This window comes from Mugil cephalus, chromosome 20 (genome assembly GCF_022458985.1).
Source record: "Mugil cephalus isolate CIBA_MC_2020 chromosome 20, CIBA_Mcephalus_1.1, whole genome shotgun sequence".
Taxonomy (NCBI): Eukaryota; Metazoa; Chordata; class Actinopteri; order Mugiliformes; family Mugilidae; genus Mugil; species Mugil cephalus.
In genome coordinates, this window is record NC_061789.1 from 8570612 (window position 1) to 8586815 (window position 16204).

The window sequence follows — 16204 nt, forward strand, 5'->3', positions numbered from 1 at the left end:
TCGGAGCTGAGTCTGAGTCTCTTGGAGAAGGAGAGTGTTGTCAGGGTAATCAATGATTAACAGCTGGTCAAGTATCCTCCTCTCCACCACCACTATAAAAGTTTCTTGTTTGTGGCCAGTGACAAGGTCAACCTTCCTGACCAGTTTATTCAGTCTGCTGATGTCACTGGCTGCAATGTTGTTCTCCATAACAGAGAAAAGGGCACTCGGCACAACAGACGTAGGCAGAAGAGCTCCAGCGTCTCAGCTTCATCAGGAAGTAGATCTGCTGCAGGCCTTCTTGTACAGCTGTACTGTTGGTCCTCCGGTTCAATCTGTTGTCGATGTTCACTCCCATGTATTTGTACTCCTCCACCACCTTCACGTCCCTACTAAGGATGCTGAGGGGCAGAGGGGCTGAAAATTGTTGTTGTTGCAACATATGTTCAAAACAGTTCTCAGTGCAAATGAATCCGGGGCCATCCACAGGTTCTGAACGCAAAACGAACGGTGTCCATTGATGTTTTCTGACGATGAAACAGAAGCAGCCACATCAGCTCCGGGTAAAAAAGGTGATTGGATGGTGCTTCACCTAATGGATGCGCAGTGACCCAAAGCGTACTGTGGAACAGTAGTGAAACATCCCTCAATGGTTGAGTAAGTAACCTGATCCCAGTCTGACTGCACAGAGTATTAACCCCTATTGAAAACTTAACTTTTGTCCCCATGAACTTTCAACCCCATTCACACCTTGAGAACAGCCTGGAGCCTCTGGCCGGTAAGACCATTCATAGGGAGCATTTAGCGGCGCATTTAGTGGTGCATTTAGACCACTTGCCGTGTTTAAAAAGGTTTTTCTGATCACACAACAGCTACTGCTGTTCAAGCTTCGTGCCGTTTGCATCCATCTTTACTGGTGAAAAGGCGTAAGTGCAACCTCAACTGACCTTCTTTATCTAAAGGCGCAAACAAGCTCTTTCCCCTCATGTCCTTGTGGACCTTGACCAGCTGCAGTCTGGAAAATCATTTGTCCCCCAAGTAATCAGTTGTATATGTCCTGAAGTGGTCTCTCTAAATGGTTAATGTTGGTACATCTTTAAAGAGTACCTAGGCCTAAAGGAAGTCAGACCCGTGGGCTGTGCTGGAACGAGAAAAAAGACAGGAGTCTTCAGCGTTTTCCAAGGACCCCCAAACTGATGGAGAGATTAAGTAAGGACCCCCTACCTACTGTATGTGTCCTGTATTAAACTCAGCCCAGTGCTATTTATAAATAGACATTATTATCATTTTGCATTCAGTATTATTAGTATTAGTATTATTAGTATTATTATTAGTATTATAAGCTATCCCTTATTCGCTTTACTAAAATAGGTTGGATTCGTGTTAATGTGTATTTAATGTTTTTACATGTATTTTAACAATTTCGATGTTTGTTTTTTCTTTTTTGAATGATTTCCTGTATTCCGATTCTGTTATACCGCTTAGTAGACATTACTGAGTTGCATCAGCCTGTAGCCAGGCTTGTCCTGACCTATAGATGTGTAGGACTTCTTATTATAATAATATATAATGAAAAATGAGACCACAGTAGCTTAAAATGTAACAGAAGCAAAAACGGCCTTGAATTTCAAACATCAAATGAGGTGTCAGAGTTTTTTTTTTTTTTGATTCTCTGAATGTAGTAACCAATATTTTTCTTTTATTCCTTAGGCTTCAGGCTGCCTGAAACTGTGTAATGGACACTGATTCATTCACTTTTGGAACGAAAATTCAGTGAAATTCAATTAAGCTTTTTTCCCCCCAATGATTTACAGCTTGTAAAATTTGTTACACTGAATGGAGGCGTGACTGATTTGCATCAGCCAATAGCCCAGTGTGTCCTGAATCTGTAGAGGTGTAGGACTTCACTGTGCACAGAAAAAGGAGACAACAGTGAGTAAAAAAAAAAAAAATGTTTTTTTCTTATAAAACACTGTAAAAGTTCTGTCTTTTTTGACCTTAAATATAACAGCGTCAAAACTGCAGGTGCAAACATGCAGTGCCATAAAAACGCAGCAGGCAACAGTACACCAAAACACTGACATCCGATATGTCTCAGCAATCATACAGGATTAGCATTAAACAGCAACTAGATGTCCCCGGACGTCAAGACGGATTAAGTGGCTCAAACTGACTGAACAAATTCTTCTTGTTCTTGTTTGTGTTAACCTCCTTTGGGATGTGCCTCTCGCAGGTGTGTGCCAAACGACCTAAGGGGCGGGCCAGTCTTAAATGAACCTATACCTGCAAGCATATCCCTTCTTGAGGCTCACCATAGTAGAGACAGCCCAGCAGGGAAGGACTGAAGGCCAGGAAGAGTCGCACTCCCGTCGGCCGCAGAACAAATGGAGCTTTTGGAGAATGCCGTTTCCTCTCTCTTCTCCAGTCCCACCGCCATGATGGGGGCTGTCGCTTTGCTGCTTGCCCTTTACCTCTTCTCCTCCGGCCTCGAGTCGGAGGACGTGCCTAAGCAACCTCCAGGACCGAGGCCTCTGCCGCTGCTTGGAAACCTGCTGCAACTTGATCTCAAGAGGCCGTACAAGTCCCTGTGCAAGGTGAGTCTGAACCAAGAGGCATAAACCTTGTAAGTATGTAGTGTAAACACATTTTATTATTATATTGTTATTGCTCCTACGTCGTCTGTAATTCCATTTCCTTATTGTATCCCATTGACCAATTAGGAAATAATGTGTCACTGGTTCCTAAGGAAGGGGGAATGTTGTGGGAGCTCCATGGAGTGACTGCAGCCAAAGAGCCAAAAAGATATTACTACTTATCGTTACACTTGATCATTTTGTAAACGGCTGTACAAAAATGAGTGATGCCTTACCTTCATTTTAATTGCAATAGTTATAAATACCTTTGTTGTTTGCTAAACTTGTTCATAAGCTTTGAAATGTATACTTTAGATTTGCATTCTAAGCTCTAAAAATGGTTCATTAAATATGTTTCTGGTTTTCCCAGTGAAAAATCTAACTTTTTCCACCTCAGATTTTATGGTTTTAGGTCCAATGTGTTAACACAGTTTGTGAAAATTAAAAAATAATTGTAAAATGACATAGGCGAGGTTGTGCTTAAAAGAATGATACCAAACAAGGCAAAGTCAAACGTTTTTAAGATGAAATATAAAGTTAAAACCAAAAGTAGTCAAAACTGCCAATTCTACACCAGGACCCCAGAGGGTTAAGGCACCCTTAAAGCCATGACCCTAGAACCGCCCCTGGCCATTTCCCCACAATTTATTCTATGCCATTTTATTTCTGAACGCATCTTTTCCCACCCTGCAGCTCTCAAAGGAATATGGCTCTGTGTTCACGGTGTACCTTGGAACTAATAAAGTGGTGGTCCTGGCCGGCTACAAGGCGGTCAAAGAGGCTCTAGTCACGCACGCCGATACTTTTGGAGACCGAGACATCTCCCCGATATTTAACGATATAAATCGGGGTCACGGTATGAGTTTGCCTTACAACAGAGCAACCAGGCTCATTTACAATCTCCTACAAATGCGTGATTTGTGCGAGTTTGGCGCAAACTGTGTGTGTTTCCATCAGGGATTCTGTTCGCAAATGGGGAGTCGTGGAAGGAGATGAGGCGCTTTGCGCTCACCACGCTAAGAGACTTCGGGATGGGCAAGAGAATGGCCGAGGACAAAATCTTGGAAGAATGTGGCCACCTAATTCAGATGTTTGAAAAGCACGAAGGTATGCTGTCAGTTCCTCGGTGCACACGGACGACGCACCTCTGTGAATAGGCTTGCGAGGCTGAATTGAACGCACTGTTTGTGTTTCTCCTTCCTCCAGGGAAGCCGTTTGACACGACGCGTGCGGTGAATTACGCAACGTCCAACATCATCTCCTCCATCGTGTATGGAAGCAGATTCGAGTACGACGACCCCCGATTCATAAATCTGGTGGGTCGGGCTAATGAGTCGATACGCGTGGCCGGCTCTGCAGCAATCCATGTGAGTTTGATTGTTAATTGTACATATGTCTCCACGGTGCCCAGTGGTTAGATATACAGTACTTCATACCTCCTCATTTCATTTAGGTCATTTTACATATATTTTTTTTTTAAAATGTGTATATATATAATAAATTATATTAAACTTTCAATAGGTCTATAATAAACTGTGGGCAAATTTACTATCCTCTCTTACTGACTTACAACTACTAACTTTGACTGCTGCAAAAATATATAGGATAAATAGCTACTAAAATTTTTTTAACCTTTTTTTGTTGTTTTTTTGCTTAAATCTGTTAATCAGCCTCAGTACTGATCTAAACTTAAATACAAAACAAACAAATATTAGAATTTTTTATCCTTTAAATGCCCTAAAAAAGTCACTGATATGGGGAAAATAAACACAAAATGACTTATTTTAAGTATAAAAAATGACCAGAAACCGAAGATTTTTTTGTTTTTTTGTTTGTTTTTACCTGTTATTACAGTCTTGGTCAAAGGTTAGTGACACCATTGACTTTAAGGCATATTTAGTTTTTGTGCAGCATCATATTTTCATTAAAACTCCCTCTCATACTGTTAGTGGCTGTTTTTGCCGCATTGACTTCCATTATAACTACATTTTTTGAACGCACAGACATGCCACTAAGTAGCAATACATTTTACAACCTTGATGCAGAGCGCGTTTTGACACAGTTCCTCAAATTAGACAAAGAGAACCCAAATACTGAAAAAACATTTTAATAATTTGCATGCTTTCACACCTGATAGATATGTAACATTGGCTAATTTCCCTGAATAAACAACTACAAGGATAAGTTTTGTCTTGTTTGTTTAACTGGGTTCTCTGTTTCTGCTTTCAGGACGGTCTCAGTCAATTTTATGCAGCAAATAAAAAAATGTGGAAAGATGCAAATAATCTGCAGTGGATTTAAATTTAAAGGTGGTCAAATTAGCAATAACACAAGGTCTATATGTCTGTAAAGGTTCTCAGTCATCCAGGTCATGGTAATCCAAAAAAGCGTTGAATAAGGTCAGCTGGACTTGTAGAATTTCAGTTTTGACTTCTGTCCCCAAGCAGTTTCAACAACATTAACACTTTGAGCCTCCAGGCTCCCATAGACAATAGCCTCGTTTAAGCTCTATTCATAGGGTAAGTAGCCTAAATACATAGTTTTCCCCCGTTCAAGGACAGGTAAGTACCAGCCATTCTGGTAATTCGTGACCCCAGTTTCTGGTCAAGGAAGTTTCGGGTTTGTGTTACCCACAGAGTTTATTCCTATTTAAAGAAGAAGCTACTCGGAAGAGTGGCGAAACGTCTTCAAGAAATTCTACAAGTCCAGCTGACCTTATTCAGCGCTTTTTTGGAGCACAAGGTCTACATTCCCAATTTGGACTAAATAAAAATAAACACTCCTGACAACCACAAATAAAAATAGAAGATAGATAAGAAGATATTAAAATAAAAATAAATTAAAAAATAAAAATAAAATAAAATTGTATATGGTAAAAAAAAAGTAAAATAAAATAATATAAGAAAAAATACAAAATTTACACATAATTAAATGTACAAAAAATAGAGACAGAAGTAAATATTGCATAAATATTAATTAAATATATATTATCAAATAAATATTGCAGGCATTAACATTAATAAGATTTATCTGTCACAGAAAGGTGGGTTGCTGTACAGCTGCATTGAGTAGGATCTTAAATACATCAAACCAAGACAGTTTACAGTTTAGTTTAACTACATTTTACTTATTTTGTAGGACTTTGATGGAATATTTTGACTTGTTTGTACTCGGGTAAAGAATCTGCACACTTTTCACAAGGGTTTTAGTTTTACTGAAACTGAAATTTGGAGATTTTGTTCATTGTCCCAAACAGAAAATGACTCCTAATTAGGTAAAACAAGGCCCCTTTGTCCCCTTTGGCCCCCAGTCGTCCTTTTTGACATGTTTCACAGAACAACTCGCAAACCTGCATTAACTCTAAATCCTATTGTAATCCCACAGCTTTACAACATGTTCCCCAGGCTGGCCAGCTGGGTGAAAAACCGGAAGGTGATGTTAAAAAACTGCGAGTTGACCATCAGGGACGTGAAGGCCCTGGTCAAAAATCTGAACGAGACGCTGAACCCCCACATGTGCAGAGGTCTGGTGGACTGTTTCCTGATGCGGAAGCAGAAGGAAGAGGCAAGACGGCACATTTTTGTGGTTTAACGTGCGGCTTGTGTTAATGATAATTATATGTTGGCGTTCTTTCTCTCAGGAGTCTCGCGTGTTGGACACCTACTACAATGAGAAGAACCTGATATTCATGGTGACCAACCTGTTTTCTGCTGGTACCGACACCACGGCGGCTACACTGAGATGGGGTTTGCTGCTTATGGCCAAATATCCACACATGCAAGGTGAGAAATTAGAAGTGTAGGAGTGGGATAATGTGAGGCAGAAAGTGAACATTTTGATCTCAAAGTTAACCCACATGCCCTGGTAAGGACAAAATTGTCCGTTTCCTTAGGGTTAAAAAGCAGAAATAAACTTTTTGGTATTTGTGACCATCAAAATCATTTTTGCTACTATTCATTGGCATGTCCAAGGCTCTAATAATCCCCCCAAGAGAAATCCACCTTGCATTTAGATTATTGAAAATATAAAAAATTTTGTGTTTTGTTTCTTTTTGAAAAAAATGTGATGCCATCACAAACACCGGCATATAAAGGGTTAAAAATCGATTGATATTGAAATTGATGAGGACACTTCATGTCAGTGTTGTTACTAATCATTGACATGTCCAAGGCTCTAATAATCCTTGAAAGAAAAATCTAATTCGCATTTAGATTACTGAAAATATTTCAAATTTTGTGTTGTTTTTTTTTTTTTTTTAAATAAATAAATAAAAATTGATGCCATCAAATTTTTGGTATTTGTGAATAGTACTTAAGTGGATTACAAGATTTTTTTTTTTCAAGTAGGAAAAAATATTAATATATATTTTTAGGGCGTTTTTGAAAAGGACACTTTAATGACTCCATTAATGTTAACAACGTAACCATTTTTGTAAATCGAGCACTAAAAAAACAAAACAAAACAAAAAAGAATCCATCAAAATCAATGTTGCTACTAATCATTAACACATTCAAGGCTCTAATAATCCCCCCAAGAGAAATCCACTTTGCATTTAGATAATTGAAAATATTTCCAATTTTGTGGGGGTTTTTTTTGGAAAAAAAAAACGATGCCATTACAAACATTGGCATAGAAAGGGTTGAAAGTCAGTAATTAATCAAATGTTTGGTATTTTTCATTAGTACGGAAGTGGATTCAAATATTTATTTTTTAAAAAGTAGAAAAAAATATTAATATATGCTATTTTTAGGGTGTTTCTGAAGAGGACACTTTAATGACTCCCTTATTGCTAACAACGTAACAATTTTAAAATATTAAAGAGGGCGGAGGCAGGAAAAATTGACCTTGACAAGGGCCAGATTTTGATGACCAGACGACCACTTCTCATGTTGTGTCTGCAGACCGGTTGCAGGAGGAGCTGACCAGGGTGATAGGAAGCCGCCAGGTCAAGATAGATGACCGGAAGAACCTGCCGTACACTGACGCTGTCATCCACGAGATACAGAGACTGGCCAACATCGTCCCCATGTCCATCCCTCACAAAACCAGCCAGGACATCACCTTCCAGGGACACTTCATCAAAAAGGTCAGATGATCGCTTTCATCTGCAAAACAATATCTTCACTCACTTCTACCAACCTGAAAAACTTGACATGCCCTCTCCTGTGACTCGCAGGGAACTACCGTGTACCCTCTTCTGACCTCCGTCCTGTACGATGAGAGCGAGTGGGAGAGCCCGCACACCTTCAACCCTTCTCATTTCTTGGATAAGGATGGTAAATTCTTCAGGAGGGATGCCTTCATACCCTTCTCTGCAGGTATAGATGCAGCTTGTTTTTCTCGCTCTTTATAGATAATTTCTCAAAACAGCGTGTGCTCAATTAATGAACCCTTCGCTCGTCCTCGCAAGGCCGCAGGGCGTGTCTCGGGGAGAGCCTGGCCAAGATGGAGCTCTTCCTCTTCTTCACCTCCCTCCTCCAGCGCTTCCGTTTCTCCCCTCCGCCCGGGGTTTCTGAGGACGAGCTGGATCTGACCCCGGCTGTGGGCTTCACCCTGCCTCCTTCGCCGCATGAGTTGTGCGCCGTCAGTCGCCAGTGAGGAAGAGGAGCTGGAGCCGATCGCTCCTGTACAAGTGGCAGAAATGATGTTTTTAGTCTCACGGCCGTTTATCACAAGGTTCCTAAAAGTTGTTTTGAAAAAGGTGTTAGTTGTAGATGTTTGCACTGACTGACCTAAAGGTTGTCAGAAGTAACGTGTCCATCACGTAAGCTGATCAATTAATGAGTATTTTGTTGGTATATTGTATATTCCTTCCTTTGTGTCATTGTAGATTGTTTCCGAATATGTGTTTTATTACTGCAAATTGTTTATGTGTATCCTAATAGCATAATTGCAAGTCATTTTTGACTTACTTTTTACGATATCAATAAAAATACCAATGTGTTTGCTTTTTCTTTTTTTTTCCCTCCAAAAACTTTCTAATGCGACAGGCAATTACGCTATTAGGCTAACGATACTACCGGTCTGACAGGCTAGTTTCCCAACCCTGGATCGGTACAGGTCCCGGATGGAGGGAAGGTCAGTACCGATAATCTTCTCTTCTCTTCTCTGCAGTCTGTCCCTGTCACGTCTGGCAGTAGATCCAAACCAGACTGTGATAAATGTGGTCAGGACAGACTGAATTATTGCGGTGTAGAACGTGGTCAGTAGCTCCTGGGGCAGGTTGAACTTCCTGAACTGACACAGGAAGTAGGACGTGTGGGCGGTCCACTTCAGGTCCCGTGAGATTGTTGACCCTAGGAACGTGAATGAGTCGAGTGTAGGGACGGTCCTGTTAAGGATGGCTAGAGGAGGGGTAGGTGGGGGTGGGGGGGCTCTCCCTGAAGTCCACTGCCATCTCCACAGTCTTGAGTCCAGAGGACCAGCTGTTCCCTCTGTATGCAGACTCGTCCCCGTCCTGGATTAGTCCAGCGACGGTGGTGTTATCATCTGCAAACTTCAGGAGTTTCGCAGAAGGTGCTGCACAGAGTTGTAAAGGAGAAGAGGAGCAGTGGGGAGGGAACACACCTCTGGGAGGCAGCACTGCCCTTCTCTGGTTTTCTCTGATGGAGTCAACTAGCCCTCTATGCGCTGGCTCAACTTTGACCAACAGCAAAATCAGCTATGGACTAGCTAGGTCAGCTACGAGGAAGTGTAGACACTGTGATGTGCGCTTTGAAAGCAGACAACATGTGTCCACAATGCGGAGAGTCGTTGCCGTGTCGGCCACATTGTTCTGTCTGATATTCTGGTTCTTCTAACTTTATTTGTTGAGGGGTAGTTTCCCCGTCTGCTCAGCCCTAACTCCTTCAACCACGCTTTCAGGGTTCATGTTAATGTCATGATTTGTTGAAAGCATATCTGGAATGACATTATACGTATGTCCTCTTCAGTGACGCCGGTAACGTTCCTCTAATCTGACCATTTTTTTCAGTTTCATTTAACTTGTTGACACAAAAGAGATATGCAAAATGATTTTTTTTTTTTTTTTTTTTTTTAATTTTGCTAATAGTTAGCAGATAAAGAGACGTCCTCAGCAGCAGCAGCAGAACAGGTGGTGCAGGGAATGGATCCCTGGCCCTCTAGGTGTCAGGTGGTACTGGTGTCCATCAAGACGACGATACGAGCTCAAATCCTGCAGGCAGGCACAGGAAGTGTCCCCGCATCTAGGTGACCCCCTCCTCCGTTGCTCTCTGACCAGCAGCAACTAGCGGAAGAGGAGGTGTCCCCAGATGGAAGAGACCAACCCCTCCACTGCTCTCTGACAAGCAGCAATCAGTGGAAGGGAAGGGGAGGGGAAGTTGGTAACTTCCTGGTTGAGCTCTGAGGTGGATTCGTCTAGAAAGATGAGATAAGATTTAATACAAAAAAATAGGTAAAACAATAGAAATGATAGACTCTCGCAGAAATAAAATATATAAAATATTTACCGATGATGATGTAGATGTTGAGCTTTAGGACACCAGTACTGTGGGCCTGCAGAAAGCTCTGCCTATTGATCTGAAGAACTTCTTGATGGTCCCAGGTTCCTGGGATTGTCTCTTCATCTAATAATAACAATAATAATAATGCACTGGTCTTATATAGCACTTCATCATAGACACTCAAAGTCGCTTTACATTGAATGCATTATTCATTCGCTCACACTGTCACACCCTGGTGGAGGTAAACTAAACTGTCAACATGTGCCTACAGCCTCTCCGACCACCACCAACATCACTCACTCGCAATCATATGCCAGGGAGCACACACCTGGTTTTTAAAAGAAGACAAGATGACGTCTTCTACCAGTGGATCCTCTAAGACCATGAGAGTCCACAGAGATGACTTCGAGCAGTGCAGATTCTTGCAGACGTCTTTGAATACGGCCTTGTCTATGTTCTTCATCTGGTCCTGGTTGATGTGAAGACCTTCACTCTCGACACCCTCCCAGAGTTTGGTGAATATCTGCTGGTGGATGTCATCAAGAGAGTCTGTAGCGGAGGTCACCTTTGACTTTTTGAGAGCACGTGAAATGAGCTTCTCCGCTGCACCGCTCACGAATGATTTTTCCTCCGCTCTCACGTCCTGCTTGTCCTCAGGTTCAGAGGTGGACACTGAAGCTGTGTCCGGAGGCACAGAGGTGTCCTCAGGGGCGACGTCTGTCACGTCGGGTGTCTGTGCTGTCACAGAGGTGTCCTCAGGTTCAGAGGTGGACACTGAAGCTGTGTCCGGAGGCACAAAGGTGTCCTCAGGGGTGACGTCTGTCACGTCGGGTGTCTGTGCTGGCACAGAGGTGTCCTCAGGTTCAGAGGTGGACACTGAAGCTGTGTCCGGAGGCACAAAGGTGTCCTCAGGGGTGACGTCTGTCACGTCGGGTGTCTGTGCTGGCACAGAGGTGTCCTCAGGTTCAGAGGTGGACACTGAAGCTGCGTCCGGAGGCACAGAGGCGTCCTCAGGTTCAGAGGTGGACACTGAAGCTGTGTCCGGAGGCACAGAGGTGTCCTCAGGGGTGACGTCCGTCACGTCGGGCGTCTGTGCTGTCACAGGAGGAGACTCTTTGGGAAGTGGCTCAGGCGTCTCTTCCAAACTCTCTGGGACGTCACTTTGAAGAAGAAGAAGAAAAAGAAGTTTGACGTTTATTTCAAATATGAAGACAAAAAATATATATAAATAATATATAAAACTTTTGTCCTACTTGTTGCAGACTCCAGGTTTGTTTGACTCCAGATCTTCTTCTTTAGGGAGTGTTGGTTTGGAAGTGGCCACGAGTCTCAGGTGGAGACGTTGATGCTTGGACATCAGTCTCTTCTTCTCACTGCACAGCTTTTCAATGATGCGATCAACCATTTCCTCAAACAGTGCTTTGAGGGCAGTGTTGTACTGTCCACATGGTGTCGCAGGGGGAGTGCGGACAAAGTGCATGCACTTCACATATGCTGCTGTCGCTACTCTGATGAGGATGCTCCTCAGGGAGTCCAAGATCTCATGGAAAACCTCGTCTGGAACCACCAGAATTTGAGGAAAGGTTTGAGGTATTGTCTCCCCCAAACCGGATGACAGGAACTCCCAGGGTTTAGCTCCTCTCCTCTTCTCCTCTGACAGCGATGATTGGTTAATGAGCTCCACCAAGTCAATCAGCAGCTCTACCAGGATGTATCTAGATAGATAGACAGATAGATACTTTACTCATCCCAAACTGGGAAATGAACAGGCACTCAACACCCTACATACTATATAACAGGGTAACACAATACTATATACACAATATTTACAAGACTTATAAAAATAAGTGAAGTACCTGGTCTTGCCATCAGGGGCTCCTGTGAGCAAAAAAGCCCACTGCTTGGGGTCAATCATCCCAATGTAGGAATTCACAACATGGTGAATCACGTCCACTGTAGTTGGTTCCTGTGGACTGTTTGGTGTTTGGTTCATGGCGTTGGTTCTCTTGGCTGCCATCACTCAAAATTGCGTTTTGAAAAAAGTCTTTTCGAAAAAAGGGCTTGTAATCACGACTTGTCAGTGTAATGAATACGAACTGAAGATGAAATGATTCCGTGAGCTATTTATACCCCTCCGGAATGCTCAGGTACCACAGGACTGTGACATCATCAGGGACTCACTAATGGACTGTGACATCATCAGTGGGGGACTAACGGAATGTGACATCATCAGTGAGGGCCAGGAGGACTTCACTCCATTCTATCCTGAGATCTACCTATCTACAGTGTGTATAAAATAAATAAATAAATACTTTACTCTTAGCCATCAAGGCTTTGCTGCTGAGAAGCTTCCCCTCAATATGATGCTCCCACCACTGTGCTGATTTTCAGGAATTAGAAACACTTTATAAAATACTTAAAATAGTGTGTACTGGTAACAACTTTAAAAATGTGGCAGTTCTTTCATTTCAGTCCTCCCTAGGGTCAGCTTATGTCACTGGTAGTAGCTGCTCTGCCTTAGACAAGAGAATGAAGGTCCGTGAAAATACCCCTGATAGTGATGATGATGATGATGATGACGAAGACTAATACTACTACTAATTTATACTTCTAGTACTTCATAAGCGCCACATAGGGACGCAACAAATGAAAACCAACAAGCATATCTTGTTTTTCTCGCTTTTTTGAATAATATTGTGTTGAACAAGGTTTTACTTCATTGGCTTGTACTGGTTCTAACCAGAAACACAGCTGTGGTATTTACCAGAAAACATTCCTCTCACTTACTGATTAGAAATCTATGTTGTTTCATAAGTCTGTGCACTGGAAACACACTGACTCAACTGAGCCGTTGTTGATTCTGTGAAGCACAACAGATAAGGACGCAGTGACGTACAGGCTCTATCTGTGAGTGCTCCCTGCCTTAGTTGGAGCCATGATGCTCCAGTGTAGCTCTTTGGCCGAACATGACCATTCTCCCAAAGGTGCTGCATCGGTTGTATGTGAACCAGCCTATAAAGCTTACACTTTAAGCCTGCCAAAGTCTAACTCCGCCCACATGAACACCTAAAACACGACAAAACAGGAAGTTCTGGTTGCTGCCACCTTGCAGTCGTTGAGCCATTTCCCTGAGGAGCAGCTGCGTACAGGTTTTCCCACAAGAGAAGTCCTTCACTTGATTCTGCCATCATGTTTGAAGAATTTCTTCAGGCCTACACTTCGATCTCCCTGTTTGGGATTGTTTTTGGTCTCCTGGTACTCAACCTTCTGTACTCCAAACCCAGCCTCCGAGAGCCTCCAGGACCCAGACCTCTCCCTCTGCTTGGTAACCTGCTTCAGATGGATCTCAAGAAGCTTGACCAAGCTCTTTTTGAGGTGAGAATTGTACATCTTAAACCATGCAACTGTGTCCTTTACATCAACAGGAGGCTGTTTTTGTGAGTTACATTTCAACTTTACCTGCATTTTGTTTAGCTTTCCAAAAAATACGGACCAGTGTTCAGGGTCTACTTTGGACCAAAGAAGGTGGTGGTCCTGGCAGGTTACAGGGCCGTCAAACAGGCCCTGGTAAACCACGCTGACGAGTTTGGGAACAGAGAGATCACTCCTATCTTTTATGATTTCAACAAGGGACATGGTGAGAAAACACTTTCGTCTTATTTACTTCCATCCTTGTTCAAACACGCCAACCCCCCCTTTTCTTTGCTACCAGGCATACTGTTTTCTAATGGTGACTCGTGGAGAGAAATGAGGCGATTCGCTCTAACTACGCTGAAAGATTTTGGCATGGGAAAGAAGATCAGTGAAGTGAAAATATCTGGCGAATGTCACTACCTGGCCCAAGAATTTGAACGGCATGAAGGTACCTTATCTTGAGCACTGGGCGTCTAGTAGAAAACTACCAACAAACAATGATCTAAGTCAACCCATTGTCTTTTGGTTAATGTTATTTTTTGTGTAATCGTCTGAAAACATAAAATCTGTGTGTTTTTGTTGCCTAAAGCTGGGGACGGACCACACAACTGTCATAGTTTCATACAGATTTTGAAAAGACTAAGGGTATACGCTAACAAACTGGCTTCAGCAGATTTTTGTAAAGCCAACTGAACGCATCAAACTCGACAGTTTCTTTGGTTGAGGTTTGCTTTGTGGAAGCAGTATTTTAATTTTTTATTTATTTAATTTTTTATTTAATGACTTAGACCCTCAGGGAATGGTTTCTTCTAAATTCATTTAAGAAATAACACAGAACAACCAGTACTACCACCTACCACAATCAGTGATACCACAGAAAACCCAGAGATTTTTGTCACTTTTTTTTTTTTTTTCCCACAGGTAAACCCTTCAACAACGCCCGGGCCATTCATTTTGCTGCTTCAAATATTATATCAGCTATAATATTTGGAAAGAGATTTGAATACAATGACCCCGTCTTCCAAACGATGGTGGAAAGAGACAATGAGACAATCCATCTGACCGGTTCAGCTTCTATCATGGTACTCGAGAAAGCCTATATAAATATATATGAATGAAAGACTTGTGAACGATGGCCCGTGGTCCATAAAATACTTTTGTTAAATTGTTGTTAAATGACGTCCACTATCACAGATATACAACTTATTTCCTTGGCTGGGCCCTTGTCTTAAAAACTGGAGGGATAGCATGAAGAACGTGGAAGCCAACAAGGCGGAGCTGAATGAGATCATAGCACATCTAAAGGAGACTTTGGACGCGGACGTGTGCCGATGCTTTGTTGATGCATTTTTGATATGTAAGCAAAATCTGGAGGTGAGGACTTTCTAGTAACTCCCGTGTGTCCACTCCAGGGCCGATGATGTTCATCACTAAGCATTTTTCCTTCATTTTGTTGCGCCAGGAGTCTGACACCAAGGCTTCACACTATCATGACGATAACCTGCTCTACACCGTCACCAACTTGTTTGCTGCCGGAACCGACACCACTGGAAACACCCTCCGATGGGCTCTGCTTTACATGGCCAAGTACCCACGCATCCAGGGTGCAGAAATTCACCGTCACGCAAGTAGCACTCTGCGTTTTTACACATTTAATTTTATTTCACACGTGCTTTCAGACCAGGTTCAGGAGGAGCTGAGCAGGGTGGTCGGAAGTCGTCCGGTCCAAGTGGAGGACAGAAAGAACCTGCCATTTACTGATGCGGTAATCCATGAGACGCAGAGACTTGCCAACATAGTCCCCATGGCCATTCCTCACAGAACAAGCAGGGACGTCACCTTTCAGGGCTACTTCATCAAAGAGGTGAGGTCCACTCATATCAGTTTAAATCAACACTATTTGTTTTTCTTTGGTTCTGAAACCCGATTTCTTTTTTGACTGCAGGGTACTACCGTGTTTCCTCTCCTTACCTCTGTCTTGTTTGATGAGTGTGAGTGGCAGAGCCCGCACACTTTCAATCCTTCCCACTTCCTCAACGAGGAGGGTAGGTTCATCAGACGAGATGCCTTCATGCCCTTTTCTGCAGGTACGACAACTCGCTTTGGCTCCTTAGCCTTTACAGATATTTCACACACACACACAAGATCGCGTTTAACGCAACTATTTTTCAGGTCGCAGGGTGTGTCTTGGAGAAGGTCTGGCCAGAATGGAGATGTTCCTCTTCTTCACTTCCCTCCTCCAGCGCTTTCGTTTCACTCCTCCTCCTGGGGTTTCAGAGGAAGAGCTGGATATCACTCCAGTCGTCGGCTTCATTCTCTCTCCGCCGCCACACGAGCTCTGCGCCATCAGCAGGGTCTGATACGCACCGACAATCTCCTACTGAGACAACATTGACAACAGGCCTCCAGTGCTATTTGGGCCAAGGACGCCAAAGCTAATGTGCGGCCTTGTGATCGGCTCAGCAGCGATGGGGGCGGGGCCTATTGTGTGCAGGATGCTTAGATTGACAGGTCTCTGCTAGTGTGGCGCTCTCTCTGAAACGGTGCACCGTAGAGACAGATCCTGTATCTCTGAATGAGCGAAGTGCTGACTGAAAGATGACGTCTTCTGCCTCCATTTATCCCTTTACTGAAATATGTGGGATTCATGTTAATGTGTATTTTTAAAAAAATAATTTGTGGAGGTAAAATTTTAAAAAAAATATACATAAAAAT

General features: G+C 42.8%; 3 protein-coding genes across 5 annotated transcripts; 2 read left to right on the forward strand and 1 right to left on the reverse strand.

Moving 5' to 3' along the window:
- The first annotated feature begins 1036 nt into the window (after positions 1-1036).
- LOC124998184 (cytochrome P450 2K1-like) lies at positions 1037-8555 on the forward strand. The gene is made up of 11 exons (XM_047572415.1): positions 1037-1188; positions 1690-1911; positions 2213-2573; positions 3306-3468; positions 3570-3719; positions 3819-3979; positions 5997-6176; positions 6253-6394; positions 7514-7698; positions 7789-7930; positions 8023-8555. The coding sequence occupies exons 3-11, from the start codon at positions 2364-2366 to the stop codon at positions 8208-8210; spliced, it is 1521 nt and encodes a 506-aa protein (XP_047428371.1). The 5' UTR covers positions 1037-1188; positions 1690-1911; positions 2213-2363; the 3' UTR covers positions 8211-8555.
- A 1074-nt stretch (positions 8556-9629) lies between these two features.
- On the reverse strand, positions 9630-12346 carry LOC124998183. The gene is made up of 5 exons (XM_047572413.1): positions 11932-12346; positions 11329-11790; positions 10404-11235; positions 10082-10198; positions 9630-9989 (listed from the first exon to the last, which is right to left on the reverse strand). The coding sequence occupies exons 1-4, from the start codon at positions 12090-12092 to the stop codon at positions 10106-10108; spliced, it is 1548 nt and encodes a 515-aa protein (XP_047428369.1). The 5' UTR covers positions 12093-12346; the 3' UTR covers positions 9630-9989; positions 10082-10105.
- A 567-nt stretch (positions 12347-12913) lies between these two features.
- On the forward strand, positions 12914-16177 carry LOC124998182 (cytochrome P450 2K1-like). Of its 3 annotated transcripts, XM_047572412.1 has the most exons (9): positions 12920-13450; positions 13550-13712; positions 13788-13937; positions 14411-14571; positions 14684-14863; positions 14952-15093; positions 15169-15353; positions 15435-15576; positions 15662-16177. In XM_047572412.1, exons 1-9 carry the CDS (start codon positions 13265-13267, stop codon positions 15847-15849), a joined length of 1497 nt encoding a protein of 498 aa, XP_047428368.1. In that variant the 5' UTR covers positions 12920-13264; the 3' UTR covers positions 15850-16177. The 3 variants fall into 3 exon arrangements, with proteins under 3 accessions (XP_047428366.1, XP_047428367.1, XP_047428368.1); XM_047572410.1 differs by having other exon boundaries at positions 12914-13450; positions 13550-13937; XM_047572411.1 differs by having other exon boundaries at positions 12918-13450; positions 14952-15353.
- Positions 16178-16204: the final 27 nt, after the last annotated feature.